The 20,307-nt window shown below is 45.4% G+C and overlaps 1 protein-coding gene across 3 annotated transcripts; it reads right to left on the bottom strand.

The window, feature by feature from the left end:
* Positions 1-86: 86 nt before the first annotated feature.
* Positions 87-17,004, bottom strand: FBXO40 (F-box protein 40). Of its 3 annotated transcripts, none has more exons than XR_012587748.1 (4): positions 16,867-16,998; positions 6,595-8,493; positions 4,010-4,520; positions 87-3,053 (listed from the first exon to the last, which is right to left on the bottom strand). XR_012587748.1 is itself a non-coding variant. In XM_074593155.1 (3 exons), exons 1-3 carry the CDS (start codon positions 16,873-16,875, stop codon positions 4,320-4,322), a joined length of 2,109 nt encoding a protein of 702 aa, XP_074449256.1. In that variant the 5' UTR covers positions 16,876-17,004; the 3' UTR covers positions 2,003-4,319. The 3 variants fall into 3 exon arrangements, 1 of the variants encoding a protein (XP_074449256.1); XR_012587751.1 differs by having other exon boundaries at positions 2,003-2,990; XM_074593155.1 differs by having other exon boundaries at positions 2,003-4,520; positions 16,867-17,004.
* Positions 17,005-20,307: the final 3,303 nt, after the last annotated feature.

Consider the following 20,307-nt stretch of genomic DNA (forward strand, 5'->3'; position numbering starts at 1 on the left):
GGTACAGGCAAAGCAAACATTAATGTGATGAAACTAAGAAAACAAGCTAAGACTTGGATTTTTTGGTTTTTTTTGGTTTTTTTTTTACCATAATAATTTTTATCCTTAAGAAAGCAACAAGGAGTTACAGAGTTTTGCCAAATAACAAACACTGTTCAGAGAAACTTCACCTTATCTGTGCTCACTCAGTTTTGGGACCGGGAGGCCCGGTAAGTCATTTCTTCCTCCGACCTGGACTTACAAAACATGTCAGTAGGGGACCTACCCTTTCACACCTTAAGAATTATCATCTGCCTCATGTTATTGTATAATACTGATCGGGAATTTCCATCCCCTTCCTCAAGGAGAAGCATTTATCCAGAAAGTCTGTTGTTGGCAGCAAGTGATGAACATACAGGAACATCAAAACTGGTGACTCTTCATGGTTTTACAGTGGCCTCTCAGCTCGTGTTTCAACAATCCGCTGGCTGAATGCTCTGACCCAGTACAGAGGTTGTGCCACAGAGGGAGGTCCACTGTAAAAATTACAATGCAAAAGAGTTTGCATTTCACTGAGTTCACCAGGCTTATCCAAATCTCTTACTTTGGGCAGTCAAAACCAAATAAAATGAACTGAACTCTCCATTCCCCTTATGTCTCTGCTCTCCTAAATGTCTCTCCTATTCTCCTCGTGTCTGAACCATTTCCTCCTAAAACTTTTGCAGCCGCATCACCTCTTACACGTCCCACGTCCCTTCATTCCTGTGCCCTTTTACCATTCTCCACGTGCCTCTCCCCATGACACCTACAATCAGGCAGGTTTCCTCTATCCAAACCCTTTCCTGTCTTGTCCCGAGCCTTTTTGCCCTGCTTTGACCTCTCTGATTTCCACGATGCCATCATTTCTGTTCCTGTTCCAACAAGTGGACACACCGCAAAGCACATCCGCCTGGCGTGTGTGGAGTGTTGCCCTTGCCCTGCACAAGACATGTGGGCACCACAAACGGGATCAAAGCCATGAAGGTCTGGAGTGTGAGATCTGTACTGAGAACAACGTCAGGACTTTGCTGGACTTGGGTCCTCTTTTCCAGTCCAGACCCAGCCACAGCAAAAGACCTATTTTGAAAAACACCAAATGCCCAGTTTCTTCTAATCAAATCCCTCTAGCTGAAATTTAGGAAGTTTTAACTTTCCATCGGTCAAGTTATGAGCTTAAGCTAGGAGCCTAAGGACTTGCTCAACCCAAATTAAAGCTTCTCGCCTTTTAACTTAGCTGGCTTTGTCCTCACCAAAATGAACAGAGCAGGCAAATTCAGTTCACTGCCGCTCTTCAAAGCTTCTGACGACTCTGCTAACGAGCAGGAGCACCAGCATTGACCTAGCTTGGCATACATCCTCTGATTAATTAAACTGTGTCTGACACCAGTTTGCAGCTCTCTGCTAGCGTTAAATGGGAGATAAAATGAGAAGTGGCCACCAGCTGGAATTTGCCAGGTGGCTACCCACCAGTATAAGGGTGATCTCCACTTCCTGCACAGCTTTCCCACTTGATGGGTTGGGTTAACCAAACTAACCTGAAGATGGCTGTGGATTTTCAGCTTCCACTGTATATGCTGAAGGTTACTTAACCAAATTTACATTTTACAGAAGTATATATTCACGGGGGCGAATTTGTCTCTCTGTGCATTAACAGCCTGTGTCTCTCCAGCGTACAAGAAGCAAAATGATCTAAGAAGCCTCCTAGAAGTTGTAATGTCCACCCTGGTGGATCCCAAGAGGTAGAGGTTGCGACATCTCTAACCCAGTCACACTGGCACTAAAGGTAAAACTAGCCCAATTCGTACCGGACATGAACCTCAGTTTCAGGGCAGCTACACCAATTTACAGCAATTAAGCGGCTGATCAGGTGAGAGATGCTTCACAGGCTGAACTAACTGTTCCACAGTCTCTTACACCAGCCTTCAATACTGACTTACTCTGAGAGCCTGTCATTTAAGCCTCTTTTTTTTTTTTTTCTTTTTTTCCTCCCCAAATTACCCATAATTTGGGTGTCTCCATTTTTAAGTACCCAGCATAGATACTGGGATGCGATTTTTGGACGGGCATTTGCAGCTGCCGTGGCCTGCAGCTACGCACCACGCTGCAGCTCAGCATCTTTCAAAATCAGGTACACGATACGTGAAGGACGAGGCCCTGATGTAGAGGCCAGTCTAGAAAGTCTGGCTGCATATTCTCACCTTTTTCAACTTCCCCGCGTAAAACAGAGTGACAATATTTGGGAACCTCTTTCACAGGGGATGTTTTGAGGACAGGTGAATTTTTGTAAGCCACTTTAAAGGACAGCCAGTTTGGTTTTATGAAACAGTTAAGCCACAGGATGAAGGGTCAGAGCACCCAGCTTCAACTGCTGCTGGCCCAGCTCAGGTGCCCTGTGTTCATTTCCTTCAGAGTCCTCTGCATAAAACTGGGATGGTAATTGTTGTGTTTTCCACAGGATACCTGTGCAGACAATTTTATTCTCACGTCCAAAGCTTTATGAGACTTCCCACAAAAAAGATCACTAGCGACAGGAAACAGAATACCACTAAAAAAATAATTAAAAACGTAACTGCTGCTACTCTTGCTCCTGGGACCAATTCACTGTCCCCACAAGTAGATAATATCCTCCTGAGGGCATGTGTCTGGAGAAGGAAAACATCCCCATATGGTTAAAAATCTCACAGGGACCACTTAAGCTGCAAGTGTGGACATGGACGAGCTGCATGCACTCAGCACAGCTTCGGTCACCACACAATTCACGCCTTCAGCTACCAAGTGCTTAGCTCAGGTTCATCAGCAACCTCTATCGGTAGGAGAGGGCTCCTTCTTGCCTTATCCTAGATCTACTTGGAGGTCAGAGATGGCAAGTGCGGCGTGTGTCCGTTGCCGTGGGCCCGTTTTCACCTGTCCAGCCCAGGTGACGAGAGCAGTGGTCCAAGCCAGCAGATGTCCCAGCTCCCGGCGAGGTCCTCCTGCCCAAGACGGTGAGATAAGAGCCAGATCTCATGTCCTGAGCTCGCACTTCTGACTACAAGCTTAAAAAAGAAAGGGGCGTGAGTTGGCACTGCTGTGGCTGTGCAGTGGCCATAAGCTGTCGAATCGGTTTACAGACATTTTGGAGGAATCCCACCCACCGCCACAACTATGGCATTTCTAACGAATGCCTCTGAAATGGGTTTAAATAGTGTAATAAGACAGACGCTGTTGGTAACATGCCTGCTTTCTCTCATCTGTTGCCTCAACAAGTACATTCTGTTTTTAAATTAGCGTATTTATTAACAAACAAACCAAATCCTCCTGCTCTGTAAAAATAGAAAAAAGTCTTTATACTCCAGCCCATTTAACTGAAGCAAACATTATCCATATGGTTACTGAACGGCTTGCTGAATGCCTTTTCTTTTACAGAAAAAAATACAATGTTTCTTTGACAAATCATTTACTATTGCTTACAACTACAATTAGCAATTTATAATTGCAAAACTGAGTTAGGTAAGGCATTCTAAGAATGTCTCCAAATATTTTTTGGTGGCTTTAATGGATTTTTAAATAAAAACAGAAAGTTATTAACTGAAAAATATAAAAAGTCAATCGAGCCCCTAAAATGGTCTGCTACTTGGTTGTTTCTAACAAAGAGCAAGTTTGTTTGCTTTGCTTGGGTTTGAGTGTTCCCATGAGCTCAGCTTTAGGCTTGTGCTCAAACTCTGTGCGAACTGGGCACGCTTGCCTGAATCAGGGCCCTGAATGATGGTCTGTGGCTGTATGGTGCATTCCTGAGTCTTAATCTATGCGCTTGACTTTGGGGGCTCCTTTTCTTTTGCTCACATCTCAGAAGAGATTAGCAGTCCCTAGATTTGCTGGGCAGGAGGGCATCTGCCTGTGCTCCCAGAACTTGTCTCTCCAGCCAAAACTAAGGTGTTTCAGACCTAGTCGTGCTACGTACATTAACTGCTTTTGCTTCTCTCGGGGACATGGTACAGGAGCAGCAGCCTACCTTCAAGGTTACGAAGATGTTGTTTCAAACAAGATCCTTATTGCTTTCTCCAGGAGGCTGTATTAAACAAGGAACAGAAACATAAACTGAAAGCACACGGTATCAGTGAGCAGTGGATGCAGTTTTAACAATTAAATTAATGCAGGAAATTAAAAAAAAAAAAAAGATACAGGATGTTCCAAACGCGGCTGGGGAGAAGCCAGTTTTGTACGTCCAAAGGAGAGTTGGAAGCAACAATCTTCACACCCCAATTCCCGAATCTTCTTTTCGAGGGCCCTGAAAGGAGCGTGGCGGAAGGGAAGCAGATCGTTCAGACTCTGCGCTTGAAAGTAGAAACCAAAGTCTTCCGAGCCTGCTCTCGAGATTCGCACATGCCTGTCAGCAGCACGGGGTCCGTCTTGTGCTCCACTTGGTAGAAGGGACAATTCTTCAGGTGCTCTGACATGCAGGCTCCGATGTCATTGCGTTGCCATTTGTTAACTCTGGAGAACAGGCTGCTGAACTGCCAGATCTAATAAGGGAAAGGGGAGAGGAATTGAGGAGAGAAAACGGGAATGCTGGTAAAAATAAAAGAGGATTTAAAAAATCTCTGCATGCTTATAGTGGGTGTGTTTTACTGGACAGGCTACTGAACACCTGATTGTGCAGGGCCAGCATAAAAATGGGGTCTGTATAACAATACACCTCATACTCGCTGGTTTTGCTGCTTCAGTCATCACCTGCCATTTTTAACGGGAAAATATCTTTTTACAGTTTTTGGTGCCAATCCAGGGCAGGGCATGAGGAAATCCAGGACACCTGACCACCGCACCTCCACAGAAAACTCCAGCACATGTACAGCGTGATCCAAGGTGTTTATAAAGGAAAGTGACTACAGCATACTTGTGTGATACATATCTCAAAGAAACCTGACTTCGTAAAGACCTTCCAAAGCATCTATCAGCAACTTCAAAGTAATTAACGTTACAACACTGTTGTTATTCGCCCCACCCCAAAATAAGCCTGGGAAATCTAAGGTTAAAGCTGTTCTTAGAGGACATACAAGCTTGTAAAAAATAGAAATATGCAGTTAAAATTTTCTGATTCTGTTTGCAGCGATACCACATACCGCTTAGTGATATACTAGCATACAGTGATAAGACTGTGATTAAGTCACTTTTATATTTGCCATATACCATTAAATCAAATTAATTTTTAAAGCCATAGTTCTTCTCCCTAAAAATGTTTCTTCCTGTGGAATAGGGACAGTACGCGGGTGTGCTACGCTGAAGATTACTTGAGTCTGTCCTAGTCCTAAGTAATCATAGCTACTATACAGGGTAGTCAAGGAATTCAGACTAATTACAAACAGAATGTTTTCAAGCAGAGCCTGTGCATTGGAAAAAAGATTCATGTGTGGCCAGAACAGAGAGATAACATGAAAAGGGTTAGACAGTCCTTATATTCAATGCTGCTGGTTTGAAATTGCACTGCAGTAATTGAAGTTAATTGCTATATGATTGCTCAGGAAGAATTTCTTCTTTTTTCTGCAGGAAGCCACATCCTCCAGTAAATTATTTCAGTGGCTAATTCCTGTTTTGGATTGGGCTAATTCAACTTGCAGCCACCAAACTTTGCTACACAGATTTTGAATTCACCACACTTCATGTTTTCTCTTAATAAAGAGCACTTTCTCTTAATGAAGAGTCATAAACTGCTATGCTTCCCTTTGATAAGAATCAATCAGCGGAGATCTTCAGGGGTCTGCTTGAAAGCCAGGTCCTTAAATAATTTCTGGGAGTCTTCCCTGGACCTCTAAATTAATTTTTCCTAGATCTCTGTCTTGTCTGCTTCGTCATGCTGGAGTCTCTCACGTTATTCTTTCAAACAGTTTTATGTTAGAGCAGCTGCAACGCTATCAGATAGAAAAAAGCCTGTAATAACTATGGTTCAACTAGCACTTAGACTGAGCTGTGTTTACATATTTCTTCCAGACTGCCTGAACAGCCAGTAAGGGTGGTAATTTTCCAGCACAAGCAGTGGGAGACCAGCTTTGCAGAAGAAGGCTTCCTACACCCATGCTGCTCCCTCAGATGCTCACAGCCCAACGGGTCAGACACTCATGGCAATCCTGCGAACCACTAATCATGAAAGCCCTCGGTGGCTGATGCGAATGCCTGAGCTCCTTTCACAGCCACGTCTCCTTGTTCCTTACCGTCTTGGCATTCTAAAGCATCTTTTAGTTTTGGCATACCCTAAATCAGCTTGTGAAGAACAAAAAAAAGTACGAACTTCAAGTTCCTCAATAATCCACGTATAACCTTTAAATATCAGGAATTCTCAATTCCCAGTGCCCAAAACCAGTGCACGTGCAAACAGGTTACCCAAGACAAGCTTGGGTGGGGACTTTCAGCTAGTCAGAAGATGTCCATTTACACCTTCCTAGCTTCACTAGATGTACTGCATTTTACAGCCCTGACCCCTGACAATTATTGTGCATATTCACAAGCTCATGAACCTTCCCCACATCTGCATCCCTTGCTATGCTTGTGTTTTATCTGGAGAGAACCCACGGCTGCCTTTTTCCCAGCATCACAGTCACTTGCCTTTTTGCGAGCTTTCCACGAGGTACCGCCATGGGAATATCTTTTTTTCTCCCAGACCAGCAGGACCATTCCCCTCTCTTGAAGAAGAGTGGCACAGATGTCCCTCATCAGCACTGACACTTGCGATAGCTGAGATAAACTGAAGCTGTCCAGGAACCCTGCAATGTACTTGAGCACTTCCACTGGGAGGCTGCTCAGCAAGTCCTTATTTCCCCCTTGGTTAGCCACTGTGGAACTGCACTTCCCTGACTCAGCAAGGACAGCGTCCACCTCTGGCTTAATAGCAAATGTCTTGAGAGGCTTGCTGTATATAACCTTGGCCTTAAGTCCATCAGGGCGGAAGTGATTTTGAATAAAAGTACATCCTAAGTAGGCCAGCGGGCAGCGATGCTGGAACCATCCATCCAGGCATGACTGGATATCAGCGTGCACATTCTTGAAGTGGGATGGGAATTCATCTCTCCTGAAGAAATGCCTGCAAGTGAACGTGAAAGCTGAACTGCTTTTGTTGTGTCTTCTGGTTACGCATTCAGTGTAGAGCTCCACGTGGAGTTCTGGTGGGCTTTTTTCATCCAGAATATCTGCTAGAACAGCGTTGGAGGGGAAGGGCTCCAGAGGAAAGCTGTATGTCTGTGTTGCAAAATCCACAAAAAGTCCATCGATACCCCTTGCTTCAGAGATCTCGTGACCTTTCAGCTCTTTTTCCAGTGCACACAGCAATGTGGCTGTAACTATATTTGCTTTAGGTAGTTCTTCTATGTTTATTCCCAATTCTGAGGTATCTACTGACTTGTCTGAAGATGGCATCTTGTGGCCCAGTGCATCTCCTAGTCGTGCTCTTTTTCCACAGTAACTAACTGGCACTTTGAAGGTGTAAACAGTCTTCACCTCCTGAGCTTCCAAGTTCCCATAGACAAAGTCTTTTTCCTTGGGCGTGCAAGCAGCTAGCTGGCCAAAGCGGATGAGCATTCCCCCATGATGTACCAGATACATGTTGTAATCACCTACACCAACTTCTTTCTTCAGCCTCTCCAGAACACCTTCTTGCCAGGGAGCCAGTCCTGTCATTTCTGTGTTTGATGTTACTTGTTCAGGCTTTTGGTCTTTTGCCTCTTCTGCACCCTCAGGTACTTCCTTTGCCTTCTCTGTGGAGCTAGCAGCATGAGGCACTGACGCTGTTTTCTTGGAAGCCTCCTCTGTCTTTTGTCCTGCGCTGGCTGCTGAGCCCGTTACCTTGCAAGCCTGTAGCTCTTTGCTGAAAATGTTCTCCCAGGTTTTGTAACTTCCCAGATCCATTCCCTCTTTGTCCTTTGCCAAATGTTCACGCTCACATTGGCTGAGCTCGGACAACTGGTCGTCACCCTCTTGGGAACCACAGGCTACTCCTCCCACAGCACCTTCTTCCCCACCCACGGCTTCGTCCATTAGCTTTTCCACTTCATCCTTTTTCCTCCACTCTGGAAACAAGTCGGCTATTTTCAAAGTCCTGAAAAGTATCTTCTGGTCTCTTAGTGCCAAGGCTGTGTCCAAGCACTCTTCATTCAAGGTCTCCTTCATAATGTTCTTGTGGAGAGTTGTGTCTGAATCCACGTTTGGCCAGCGGTTCCACTCCATCGAGCAGCAGACGACACTGGCTGGACAGACCTGGAGGTGCTTCGCCAGCTTAAAGCGGGCCATGGAAGAAGGGCAGCCATAGGCTGAGTTGAGGCAGGAGACCTGCTCTAAGGGACAGAGCAATTGGTGCTCCTCCTCCTTGCACATGTGGAAGGTGGCCCCGCAGTGCAAGCGGCAGCTGATCACCATGCAGGAGACGGAGGGCTCAATTGGTGCGCGGCAGTGCCGGTTGAAACATCTCTCGCAGTGCCTGTGCTGCCCAGGGGGAGGTTTCTGAGCCCGGTGCTGTGTGCAGCAAAGATAAGAAGACAAGAGTTATTGCCTGAAGGAGCAAGAACGGCCACAGGCTGTCCGTGCCCATGCTTGGTTTCTATGTGTTAGGTGCTCATATGCACCTCCGGTGGGAATAAGGCTGTGGGCAAGTGACTGCCAGCTCCGTACAGTCACGTATCAGCACTGATACGGTATAGAGTGGCCTGATAGCAGCATGGATATAGATAAGGTCCTTACTCATTAGTTCAGTAGAGGCAGCCAGGGTTTGGGAGCAAGCTGTTTTCCGTCCCAATATTTACACCGGGTCTATCTATACCAAGGTGCTGCAATCAAGACTGACAGAGGCACAGTGAGGGAGCTCCCCACTTCCTCAATGCTGCTTGAGTAGGAAAGATGACATTTCTTTCTCCTCTCTTGAAAAATTATCTGGTCGTTTGGCCTACAAGTCTTGTCATCCCCCCCATAAAGACATGAGTGTTGTGCAAATGAACCTCCCTTTGCTCTACACCAGCAAGGCTGAGAGTGAGGATTACCATCACGATCCCAGTTCCCAGCGTGGAAACCAGCCTGGGTAAAGGCTGGTTTGCCTGTCCTTCCTTACTCTGCTTTTCTGATTTACCCTGACTCTCCTAGATGATGCCTACATGTCGTGGAACAGATACTGCAGGGGACTTTCCTTCAGGCAGGTTTACTTGCTACAGTTACTTTCAGGCGTCAAAACCTGGAATAAGGCGACGCCTTGGTCTGCGTTTTGGAGAGAAGCTCCGGAGTGCAGTGGGGGCTTGTTGCATGGTTATACTCACCCGGTTAGATCCGTTTTCTTTCACTTTTTTTTTTTTTTACAAACTGTCTTTCACCTTCCTTCCCCGTCCTTTCACCAGTGAATTCCGAGCAGATAGGAAGGAGGAGAAGGCGGCAGGTATGGTTTATCTCATCCTCAGCTCAGCACCACTACGTGCAGTTAGGGCAGAAGGGGAGTGACAAAAGTCTAACCTCAACAGAGCTTTTCCCTTCCTGTGACGGAGCAGGGGAGAGGGCAGCTCCGAGCATGCCTTTTACAGGGTGCCTCTTTGAGAAAGAATCCATTTTTATTCCTTTGGGATCTATTTTAGAGCGTGATCCTACAAAAAGCAGTCACCGCTGCTCTACTTTTTCAGTTCATCCTATGTACTTCTGACAAGTCAGTGTCAAACACTACCTGGAACCGAACGGATGATCCTGAGTTGATCATATGTTAGATTCAGTTTATGAAGGCGTTAATGACACCACAAGGGGACAGAAAATAGAGAAAAAGGTCCCAGGCAACAAGTAATAAACAATACCAGTCACCATTTCATAAATTCAGCTGCCACCAGCCAGCTCCATGAATTTAACATTTTGCAACAAACAGACTGGATTAAAAGAACAAGTTGAGGATGCCAAAACAAATGCCTCAGAAATTTCAACCAGCTTTGTTATATAAACAGGCTAAATGTTTTCTTAAGGGAGAATGCATTTCAGTTCTCATGTTTCCATATTAATGCGGTTTCAAAATATATATGTATTTTTTTCCTCTCCTCCCCTTTAAAACCTTTGATAAAAGAAGGAGATACAATTTTCCTGAGATCTGTCGTGGTTTGTGCCAGACTGGCCGCTGAAATGAATGACAGATGCTCTCCCCCACCACTCTCAAGAGAGGAGGGAAAGAGAGAAAGACACTTAGGAGTTTAGAAAAAAATAAACTACTTCAATGAAAATATTAATAAAATAATGAAAAGGAAATAATGAAGTATATACAATATATACAAAACCAGTATTGAGCTCCCAGGATAACAATCACATCACCGGCAGGCACTGGGTAAGTCCCAGACTGGACTCAGTGATGGACAGGAGCTGGATTCCGAATCTGGATTCAGGAATGCCCGGATTGGGATCAAAGGCAGATAAACAGAGTCCTCCTCGAGTGCTGGCCATTAAAGAAAAAGAGTTGACCCTTTGATCCCTCAGCTTTTATACTGAGCATGGGGCAGATGGGATGGAATACCCCTGTTGGTCAGTTTTGGGTCACCTGCCCTGTCCCCTTCCCCACACAGGTGGGACCCGTCTACACTTTTCCGTTTCCGACCCTCTAACGGGGCAAATAGCGAAGTTCGCTGACCTTGGCTGTTATAGCAGTAAGTGAGAGCCTCTCTGCATATCATTCCTTGGCATAAATTAGAAACAATCAGGACTTTTCTCCCTGAGAGTGAACAGTATCTGGACAATATGCTGTTAATTTCAGAGAGTTCAGTTGGTTAGAAGAGGTTTAGCTGCAAAGTAAAACTAGTGAACAGAAAATAGGTTCTGTTTTACCTCAAACCAGGACAAGATCCAAAAACAAAAAGCAGAAGTACAAGAACATGATATACAAAGATCCTTATATAAAAAAGTTACCACTACCAGATTACTAGCTTGGTGTCAGAATGAAACACTGATCTGCTTTGCTTTCATTATTGTTTTTTTTTTTTGTTCTTTCCCAGTAAGTCTAGTCCCAGTAAGTAATTAAACTAATTAAATTAGTTTAATTACTAAAATCAGTGCACTTATGAGGCCTGCTTCCAAAAGTTCTCAGTTGCCCTTGCTCACAATATCTCTACCCTTGCAATAATTTCCGGCAATAGCTCTCACTTCACCCTAAACACGGTAAAACAGAAGCAGAGTCCGACAGCAAGAAAATGGAGATGGTGATTAGCATGAGGCATGCCTTCTGTTGTAAAAAACCTAAGAACATAAGAAATGACATTCTGGGTGGTGATCCACCCAGCCCAGGAGTATTCTTCAACAATGTCCACAAGAGATGCTCTTTAGGGGGAACATGTAGGACCTCCTGTGGTCCTTTCCCCTCATACACAGTCGTTGGATTAGAGGACTAGAGGCTGCTCAGTCACTACTTGGAGCTGCTTCCCTGGATACCTTCAACTGGCCTCAGTAACTTGGCTCAAAGAAGAGCTGCCGCAAGCAGAAAAGTCCAGACTTACGACTGTAGAGGCTGCATTTCTGCTTGGTTCAGCCTACTGAGAGTCTTTGTGGAAGGAAAAAAGCTAATGATCGGGAGGAACTGTAGTTCTATTTCCAAACAGGACTCAGAGCACTTTTTTTTAGTGAAAATGAGACAAAGATTTTTGGCAAGTCTTCGCACCACAGCAGGAACTACCACAGGCCCAGCAGCCTCTCATTGGGCTCTTGGAAAAAATACACGTTATTAGTAAAAAAAATTTAAACTGTGTTTTGTTTTTTTTTTTTTTCCTAAGGTTAAAGAAAATACAGGAGTGTCCTTTACCTCGATGTGAGCGCTTTTGCAACCCCAGGCTGAATTGACCTATCCCTAAGGAGACCTGTGCTGCAGAGGAAGTAGGTTTAGGCTCAAGGGGAACAGATGCCACCCGAAGCTGCTTCCCCTCTCTTTCTTGAAGGCGCTGTTTTAACTTCTCGTCTTTCACATCTAGGCAATGGAAGCCATGAGCAACGCAGGAGAAGGAAAGATGCTTGGGAAAGGCGATGCATGGATTCCTGCAGTCACCAAAGACCACACACTCGTCTTCGAATTTGATGTGCATTAATTGCTCAACACATCTTTGTTCTTCATTGCAGCTTCCAACGCTGACCAATACCTGTTTACGTCTCCTAGTGTATCCCATTCCTCCTTGGTCCTGCAGAGTAAAGGAACAAGTCCTCTGTGGTCCCTTTACCTAGGGGCACAGTTACACTCTGAAGTATAAGCCTCAAGTACTTTCACCTTTGTTTGCAGGGAAAGAGCTCGAGACAGCAATGTAGAAGAACAATATTTTGTGACCATCCACTATAACATTCCCTGCCTTGTCCCAGGAAGCACTGGCTTCTGCAGAGAGGTGACACCAGGGTGCTGCCCAGAGTGGCCCCGGCCACGTCCAGCCCTCAAATACATGTGGTTTAGGGTGTCATCTGTCCTGCTATAGGCTGTTGAGTTACATCTACTTTTATGCTGCTCAGAGAAGCAGGAGATACAGATGGATTTATTTCACATTGGCAGCATCCTTGCTGCTCTCATTCTTGTAGCATTTTGCTGCAAATATAATCTCTAAAAATAGTCCCAGCTATGACTTGCATAAGGTCAGAGGAAGGCTGGGTACATTACACCGCAATAAAAACATGAACGTGCGAACAATACTTTCCACTGCCAAACCAACTCTCAGAGAGAAATAATTGATAAATAAAAATACACCTGAGGCAGGGGCCTTATAGTTCTCCAAAAGGACCACAGAAAGGGCCGATTGCAAAGTTTCTGGAGAGGAGCCTGCTTTCACGCCGTTGCATGCTGAAACGAACCCCATCTGAATCACACGTAGAGAAAGAAAACACATGCTTTGTTTATCAAAAGTGACCGTATCAGAGCATTCAGGTCCAGAATAAGTCCTTATCATTGTTCAGATGTGCCATTTTTAGTTGAGTTTACTTCATCTCTAACTTGTATATGCTGTCCTGTTAACAAATGATTTCTGTATCTCTCTTCTTGTCCAATCTGTGAAGCAGGAGGACAGGAAGAAGGGAGAGAAAACTTTTCTGGTACTTATCAGGGTTTGAATCCTTCTTCTATTCTGACATGCCAGTAATCTGGAGCTCTGCATTTTAACTGATGATCTAGTCAGCTGTGTTGTTTAGTTGATGGTATTATTGTCAGTACACAAACTACAACTTTCAAACCCCTGAGCGGGAAGTTTACAAATCCTTGCTTCAGTAAGTTTGATACATAACATCCAGAGGCAGGGGACACAGAAATATGTCAGGTGATGAAACATTTCTCTCAACCCGTACACTTCTTGTTTCCCTGCAACTTGAAAAACTTTCCTGAGAGCTGGGTTAGAAAAAAAATCAAACCAGAAACGCTTACTTGAATCGTGTTCAGTCAACTGTGGAAAGAAAGGATGCAAATTACAGTCCACAGTCTGTCCACTTTGGTAAATCTTTATTTTTAGACCGTCATGACAGCAAATCAAGTAAGGTTTAAAAATATACAGCTGCTATTTTGACTGCAGATATGTCTGTGTCTGGGGCAGATCTGTTCAGTGACAATAACTTACAGTTTATAAAGAAATTACAATTTATTTTCAGTAAATATACATTTAATTCAGTTGCAGTCAATGATCTAAAACAACACAACTGTTTTCTTATTTGGTATTTGCTATATGTGACTGATCATATCACATACTAAGGTTACACATCATACCTAAGCCCTTATCACAGAATCAAGGGATGTCTCACAGTTTAATGAACCATCAAAAAGGGCCATCTGAAACCCCAGATAATTACCTTAAAGAGTGCCTCTGAGATGAGATTGCAAATAAACATAAAACAATATTTCTAAGATTCACAATGTGATGAGGAGCGCTTAAAACAATCTCAGGAAAGTTTGCATCCAAATTCTGGAGACAAGAATGTTAAAGTTATATATAATGTTACAACAGAAAAATATTTTCAAGAAATGTGAATATTTTTGGTGGAGTGTACAGGGCAGATAGGAGGTATTGTCGATTTCTTTTAATCCTTGTTACCAGGTACGTAGTGCTTATCTCATTTTTATCATAACACTTAAATCCTGAGGTGAATACAGAGTTATTGGTTTCCTTACAGGGTTTCTCAATATATTTACTATGTTAGTATCCAAGGGGCTTCACAAACAATAATGAATTTATCTTTGCAGTACTAGAGGTGCAATTGAGGCGAAAAGATACTATTACTTCTATTTGGCAGATGTAGAATTAAAGTATAGAAAGATGAAAATAAATAGAATATTTTATATAAATAAATAAATAAATATACGCACAACCAAGCATGAAGATGCCAGGTTCTGATGTTTCACTTGAAGTTGCATGCCTCCTGCACAAAAAACCCTGTCAGAGCCAGCTGTAGAATCACATTTTCTAGGAGAGCATCTAGAGTCTCCTTAAACTAGAGATTCTCTTCTCTTTTTGTGCAGTGCTCGTCCTCAATCACTATGTACTTAACCTCGGCAAGAAATCTGGCTTGGGTCTCCTTTTGCTACACGGATATAGTTATTTCTAGGAGCTGAGGAAGAAAACACTATGCCATTGGAAACTGTACTGTACTGCACTTGTACGTGATTCTCGGGAGCCTACTTTTTCTGCAGTCCCATCCTTCAACACAAAATAAAAAGCAAAACCAAGAATGCCACCATCTGGAATCATGGTGACCCCCTAAGTGAGTCAAGCCCCACATCTTGACACCCACGGCAGGGACAGCTACAGCTTGAGCGACTGCCTTGGCGTTAAGGCATAGAGGGTCACTGTCCTTTGTGGCACACCTGCTCTGCAATTGCCATTCAGACTGATCTTGTGTATACGTGTTGCCAGCTGAGCTTTAAATGAGTCAGGCAGGGAATGTGGTACAGCCCAGGGTAGGGGGAAAGGGAAAATAAAAAGTACAGACGAAAACTTTGTCAATAACACTAATAAATTTCTAGAAGCATGTGCAAGACAAAGTTTCTTTGAGGATCAGACCTTGAACAAGTCCACGTGGGTTTTCTAGGGGCACTTTGATTCCAGGACAATCCTTCTGGTGAAGCTCAAATCCTCAGTATAAGACATGCAGAATGAAAAGGTTTTCCATGAGACAACTGACCTGTTAGATAAGCCCAAAGATGGAAGCATGATGCTGTGACAATTAGGGAGCTACTCCCTGCATTTTCTAGCTGGGGATCAGCTGGTTGAGCCTGTGGTGTTTCATGGTGATAACCACTGGTTCAGTTACTGAACAAGCTGGAATTGCTTTATACTGAAAAACAAATGCTTTAAAACGACAGGGACAGAGTAAGTCCGTGGTACAGTGCATCAGTCAGGCTCATTCCTCGCTTTCCTTTCAGAGCACACGTGCTGCTCAGGTTCCCACAGCAGCACATCAGCTTCTCTTCAGCTCCCTAAACCTGCCACGCGGGAGCGTGGAGCTCAAGAGAAGCTATTGCATCATCAGGCCTCCCCCTCACCTGGTAAATCTGTGCTGCATGCATGCAGTAAAGAGGCACCGAAAACTTGCTACTGCAATTTCGGTCCAGTGAAATGCGCTGGTGCTGTTGTGGGAGGAATAGAGGAGAGTTCAGGGCAGTGAGGCACAGGTAACACAGGGTGGGCACTGCTGGTGGAAACCCCACACTGCACTCCCCTCCTGTGAGACCTGGGTCAGCAATATTTCTTGCTCCTCCCTACCTGGCGCAATGTAGCCATAGCCCACCTGAGACAAACCCACCCCAAAAATTCCAGGTGCTGAAGTGGTTCCCTGGGCTGGTGGTACAGGGCAGGGCAGACCAGCAGCAGGGTCTTCTGCTGGGCATGTTGGGGAGCCGTGTGGGGACAGGCAGGACAGGGAGAAGGGGGAGGCTGTGGCGTGGAGCTGCTCAGCTGCTCCTCGTGCATGTGGGGGGTCCCTGTGCTGTCCTTGGAAGAGACACAGTCAGGCAAACTCTCACTTTGCATCGACAACTGGGAAATGGGTTTGGTTTTGGTTTGAGTTCAGCAAGTGCTTTAAAATAACAGGTTCCAGTTTAGTTGCAGTTTAAGGAAAAAAAAAAAGTTCCAAACTGTGGTTTTTTTTTCTTTGGGCTCATGTTCTATTTTATGCCCTGGTAACAATCTCATTTATATACTTTTCTGAAAACTTCTTGAGATAACCAAGTGAATGGTTTTAAGCAAAACAAAAGAAACCCAGCCCAAGGCAGATGCCCTGCATAGAGAATTTCAGAGCTACTGGTCAAGGTCTAGGTCATAAAAACAAAAGAGAAAAGCTTCATGAACAAATATTGCTAAGCAGACACAACTCTAAATGGTACAGTAGTACCTCTAACACTTGTGATTCTTACTTCATCATCTTATTATTCATTCTGGCGTATAAACATAGAGTTTGCAGTCTGAATCTACAAAACTTTTAAGGATTTTAAGGCTTAGGACTTTTGCCAGAAGATTGCTTGTGCCTCTCCTCTAAACCTTACTGTGTCTCATTTTCTTCCTTCTCAGAGTTTCTTGAAAATTACAGAAATTGAATTTCTGATTTATCATCTGTCCTGCTACTGAAGCTACCATCTTAGAATCAGCATCTTAGTTTTTTTAAACCCCAGATAAGGCACTGCAAACTATTGCTAATCCACTGAATATATTATGGAGGGTTGGTTTTTTTGAGAGTAACGTCATAGAAACGTTCCCAGTTACCAGCTGCCTCTGTTTTAGGGTGTCATTTAAGACATCTTGTGTCTGATTATTCTAATTCATCTTAATCACCAAGGCTGCTTTGAAGACGTCTTGATTTTCATAGCTCGATACAGTAACCATTGCATTGCATAAGGTTTGACCAATAAAGACTTCAACTCTATTTACAAAGCCTTACCTTAATCATAGAGGCCCTGTGTGTGTAGCAAACACTTGCTCTCCTGGTTCTGCCCAGCTGGGTTGAAGTGAGGTGGGTGAGGGAGAACTGCAAGCAAAGAAAGAGGAGCGAATGGGAGGACACGGAGCAAACCCAGGCAGAAACGTCAAGTAGTTTTGGGATGTTAAAAATAAATCCTGTGCATGTGATCGTGTAGCTCAGCTTACAGAGCGGTCTATTCCGCTGTGTTTGTTAACACTGTCACTTCTGGAGTTATAATTCACAGAGAAGATGTAAGAGGCAAAACCAATAATATTCTGTAACCCCCCCATAAGAGGAAAAGATGAAAACCCTTCCCAGAGCTCTGTATCAGCTCCCTGGCAGTCTCTGATGGGGGTTTGCCCTTTACGACTTAACTCCCCTTGGTGCCCACACCAGTTTGTGGTTTCTGCTGTTGGAGTTGTTGCCATGCCCCTGGCTCCCATCGTCACCAACTCTAGCCGCTGGTGCAGACAGCGATGGTGGCTTTCTGATCTGTCTGGGCAGGGGCAGGCAGAAAGAGAGCAGGAATGGCCCAGAGCTGAGCAGCCGGGCAGACCTGCCAGCCTGACTCCCAGGGAGCCCCAGGAGACTCCCCAGCTCCAGCCCCTCCACTGCACAGTGAAAGGGTCCCACCAGCCAGCGGGGGGAGGAAGCCTGGAGGGTGCAGCTCCCAGTGTCACCCTTCCTTAGCCAAACCTGAGGAAGCAAAGGAGAACAGTCACATTTTACCGTCAGCGTGGACCCATTAAAGCATTTCAAACAGTGAGTTTCATGGTGAATATTCCATATGCATGGTGAGTACAGACATACAGGTACTACTGCGTGTCAGTGGGGTTCAGGGGTGCAGATGGGGCAGGCACTCCTTCTCCCTGGTGGGTGCTCACCCCACCTGGCTGCAAAGACAGCTCTCGTGACCCTGCTGCTGCACGTGACCACTTTTCACCAACTCAGAAACACAGAACAACACCTTTTGGTTGTGGTGGCGGTAGCTCTGAGATCCTAAGTCACGATGAACTTGTTGCTTTGACTTATCTTTCTCTTTCCCTATCTGCGAGTCCCCAGTGACTCTCATCGTTTGAAACAGTGCAGGCAACTGTGTTTTCATTTTTAGGGCTGAACAAAATGTCAGTAGGTGACAACCAAGGCATGTTGGTGCCAATCGTAGTTTAGTAGTGCTAAATATGGTTAGCAGTCTGGCTGCGTGGCCTTTTTTAGAAAGGGCTGTATTATTGTGATACCATTTTCTGTCATCCCATTGCACTGGGGAAAACAGGGGCCAGTGGTAACATGCCTAAACCCAAATTTCACCTGATCACAACATGATCGCTGATCTGTTTACCCCATCCACTTCCACCTCTCACCCTGCAGTTCAGTCCAATTCTGTATTACTGGTTTAGGAGTAAAATCCCTCCAGCTGAATCATCCCAGATTACTAAAATACTTAGGGATTCACAATTAGCTGTTATCAGAAATGAAGCTACCTTCTATCTTAATTTTACTGGCACCTGATCTCAGCCTGGTTTTAGATCCCCATGTTTCTGAACTCTGGTGGTGCTTTTTACTGCTTCCATGTGTTGCTTGGTGACCACGCAGACCCCAAAAGCCTGCCCTGGGCCTTCTTCACTCTGTTTGGTGTTCTGCCTCGCAGCCTCACGTAATACAAGCCGCCAGGTTTTGCAAATCCTTGTCTGCAAGTGATGGCTATACTCCTAAAAGGCATCATCTGTGGTGGCCTTTTAGGGCAGGGTATCACAAGATGTGCAGAATGGATGTAGTTCACCATCCCTGAAAATATGTACGTGGTGGAGAGAAGGGAGCAGAAGAGCAAAGGTGATGGGAAACAGGACTTCATCTTTGTACCTGCAGCACACCACTGTATTAGCTCAGCTGCATCTGAAACCAGACTCTCAGCAAAAACAGGAGAGCTTGCAGATCTCTACTGCCGCCCTTACCTGTGCTAATTTGATTCAAGGTATCTCAGGAATGCCAACCAATACTGTAACCAGACCTCCTGCTGCAGTATAGATGTGCTTAACGGCAAGGTGTAAGAAACCTCAAATCTCTGAAAGAAAAGTGTAACAGTCATGTATTTTTCAGAGAAAGCTGTTGCCTGTCTGCTTTAATCTCTCTTATCTCAATTTTGTGGGTAGAAATACTGTGCTATATAGAAGCCCTATGAAATATACCTGTCTATATGTATATGATATGTATGTTGTATATGTATACAAATATACATATCTATTGATATGGGAAAATCGGACCAGATCCGGTAGCCTGAGAGAGGCAAGGCTGCTGCAGCTCCATACCCCCGCATCCAAGCAGTAGCCAGGTTGAGCTTGTATTCCCAGCAGGCACATGAACAAACACACATATACACCCCCGAAACATATATACACAGATGGCCACACAAGTAACACAGCCAGCCACACAGACCACTCACACAAACACAGGCCGAGCCAGCAGCCTCATCCCACCCCCTTGTCTGGCAGAGCAGGATGGAGGTGCACTATTGAGCGCATATATATACACACATACACACACAATGTGGCTCCCTCCAGCAGCTGGGCTCAGGCAGTCTCCCCAGTAGCAGCACCTCAGTCCCAGTCTCTCCAGTCCCCCTGGTCCCCCAGTAGCCAGCTCCCCTGTGATGCTCTGGCACTCAAGGTCCCTCAGACTCTTCATCAGCTGCTGGGACTCCCTGGTCCCCCTGGCAGCCAGCTCCTCCCTTGCAGCACCCCTGTCCCCCAGGCCGCCTCTCCAGTGGGTCCAGCTGCACCCTCGCTGCCACTCGCCCACACCGGATGCTGCCCCATGGCTCGAGTCCCAGCCCAGCTGCTGGCACCCAAACCCCCGCACACACGTAGCAATGAGAATCTGTCACCCAGGGCAAATCGAGGAAGGAGGTTAATGAGAAGAAGGGACGGGCTGTGCTGATCAGGCGCAGGCCATGGCCAGACAAACCATCTCAAATCATTTAGACACTTACCGGCCCATTTATTTCCATAACTCTCTGTTCTCCCACAGTTGTTCCTCCATGAATCACCTAGATCCCTCCCTTTCCCACCTTTGGTTCCTCCCTGAAGCATCCCCCTGATGAGTCCTGTGCAATCCCCAAATGCTTTTCCCCTGCATCCCATTGTCCGTCCCACAGCCCTGATCATGGTGACCCCCTCAGCCCTAAAGGTGCTCTGGGGCTGAGGGTCCCCTGGGAGGGGCCTGGACAGGATGTCCCTTCCTGAGTCCTTAATTTGGGTTCCCAACTGCCACTGTGTTGCTGCTCTCCCCAAGATGGGCCTTTGGTGGGCTGATGGCTCCTGGGATGGGCCTGGGAGCAGCCCAGCAAGGTGCTGTTTGGGCTCCCCCGCCTGCTGTCCTGTCCCTGCTCTCCTTTGTGGGTGTGCAGATGAGCTTTTGTCACAC

This window comes from Larus michahellis, chromosome 1, assembly GCF_964199755.1.
Source record: "Larus michahellis chromosome 1, bLarMic1.1, whole genome shotgun sequence".
In the NCBI taxonomy this organism is placed as follows: Eukaryota; Metazoa; Chordata; class Aves; order Charadriiformes; family Laridae; genus Larus; species Larus michahellis.

Bases quoted from the DNA above. Each gene is read 5' to 3' on its own strand.
- FBXO40 (XM_074593155.1), bottom strand. The intron at 4,521-6,594 runs GCAAGTGACTGT...TTCCCTTATTAG, and splicing joins CGTGGAAAGCTCGCAAAAAG to ATCTGGCAGTTCAGCAGCCT.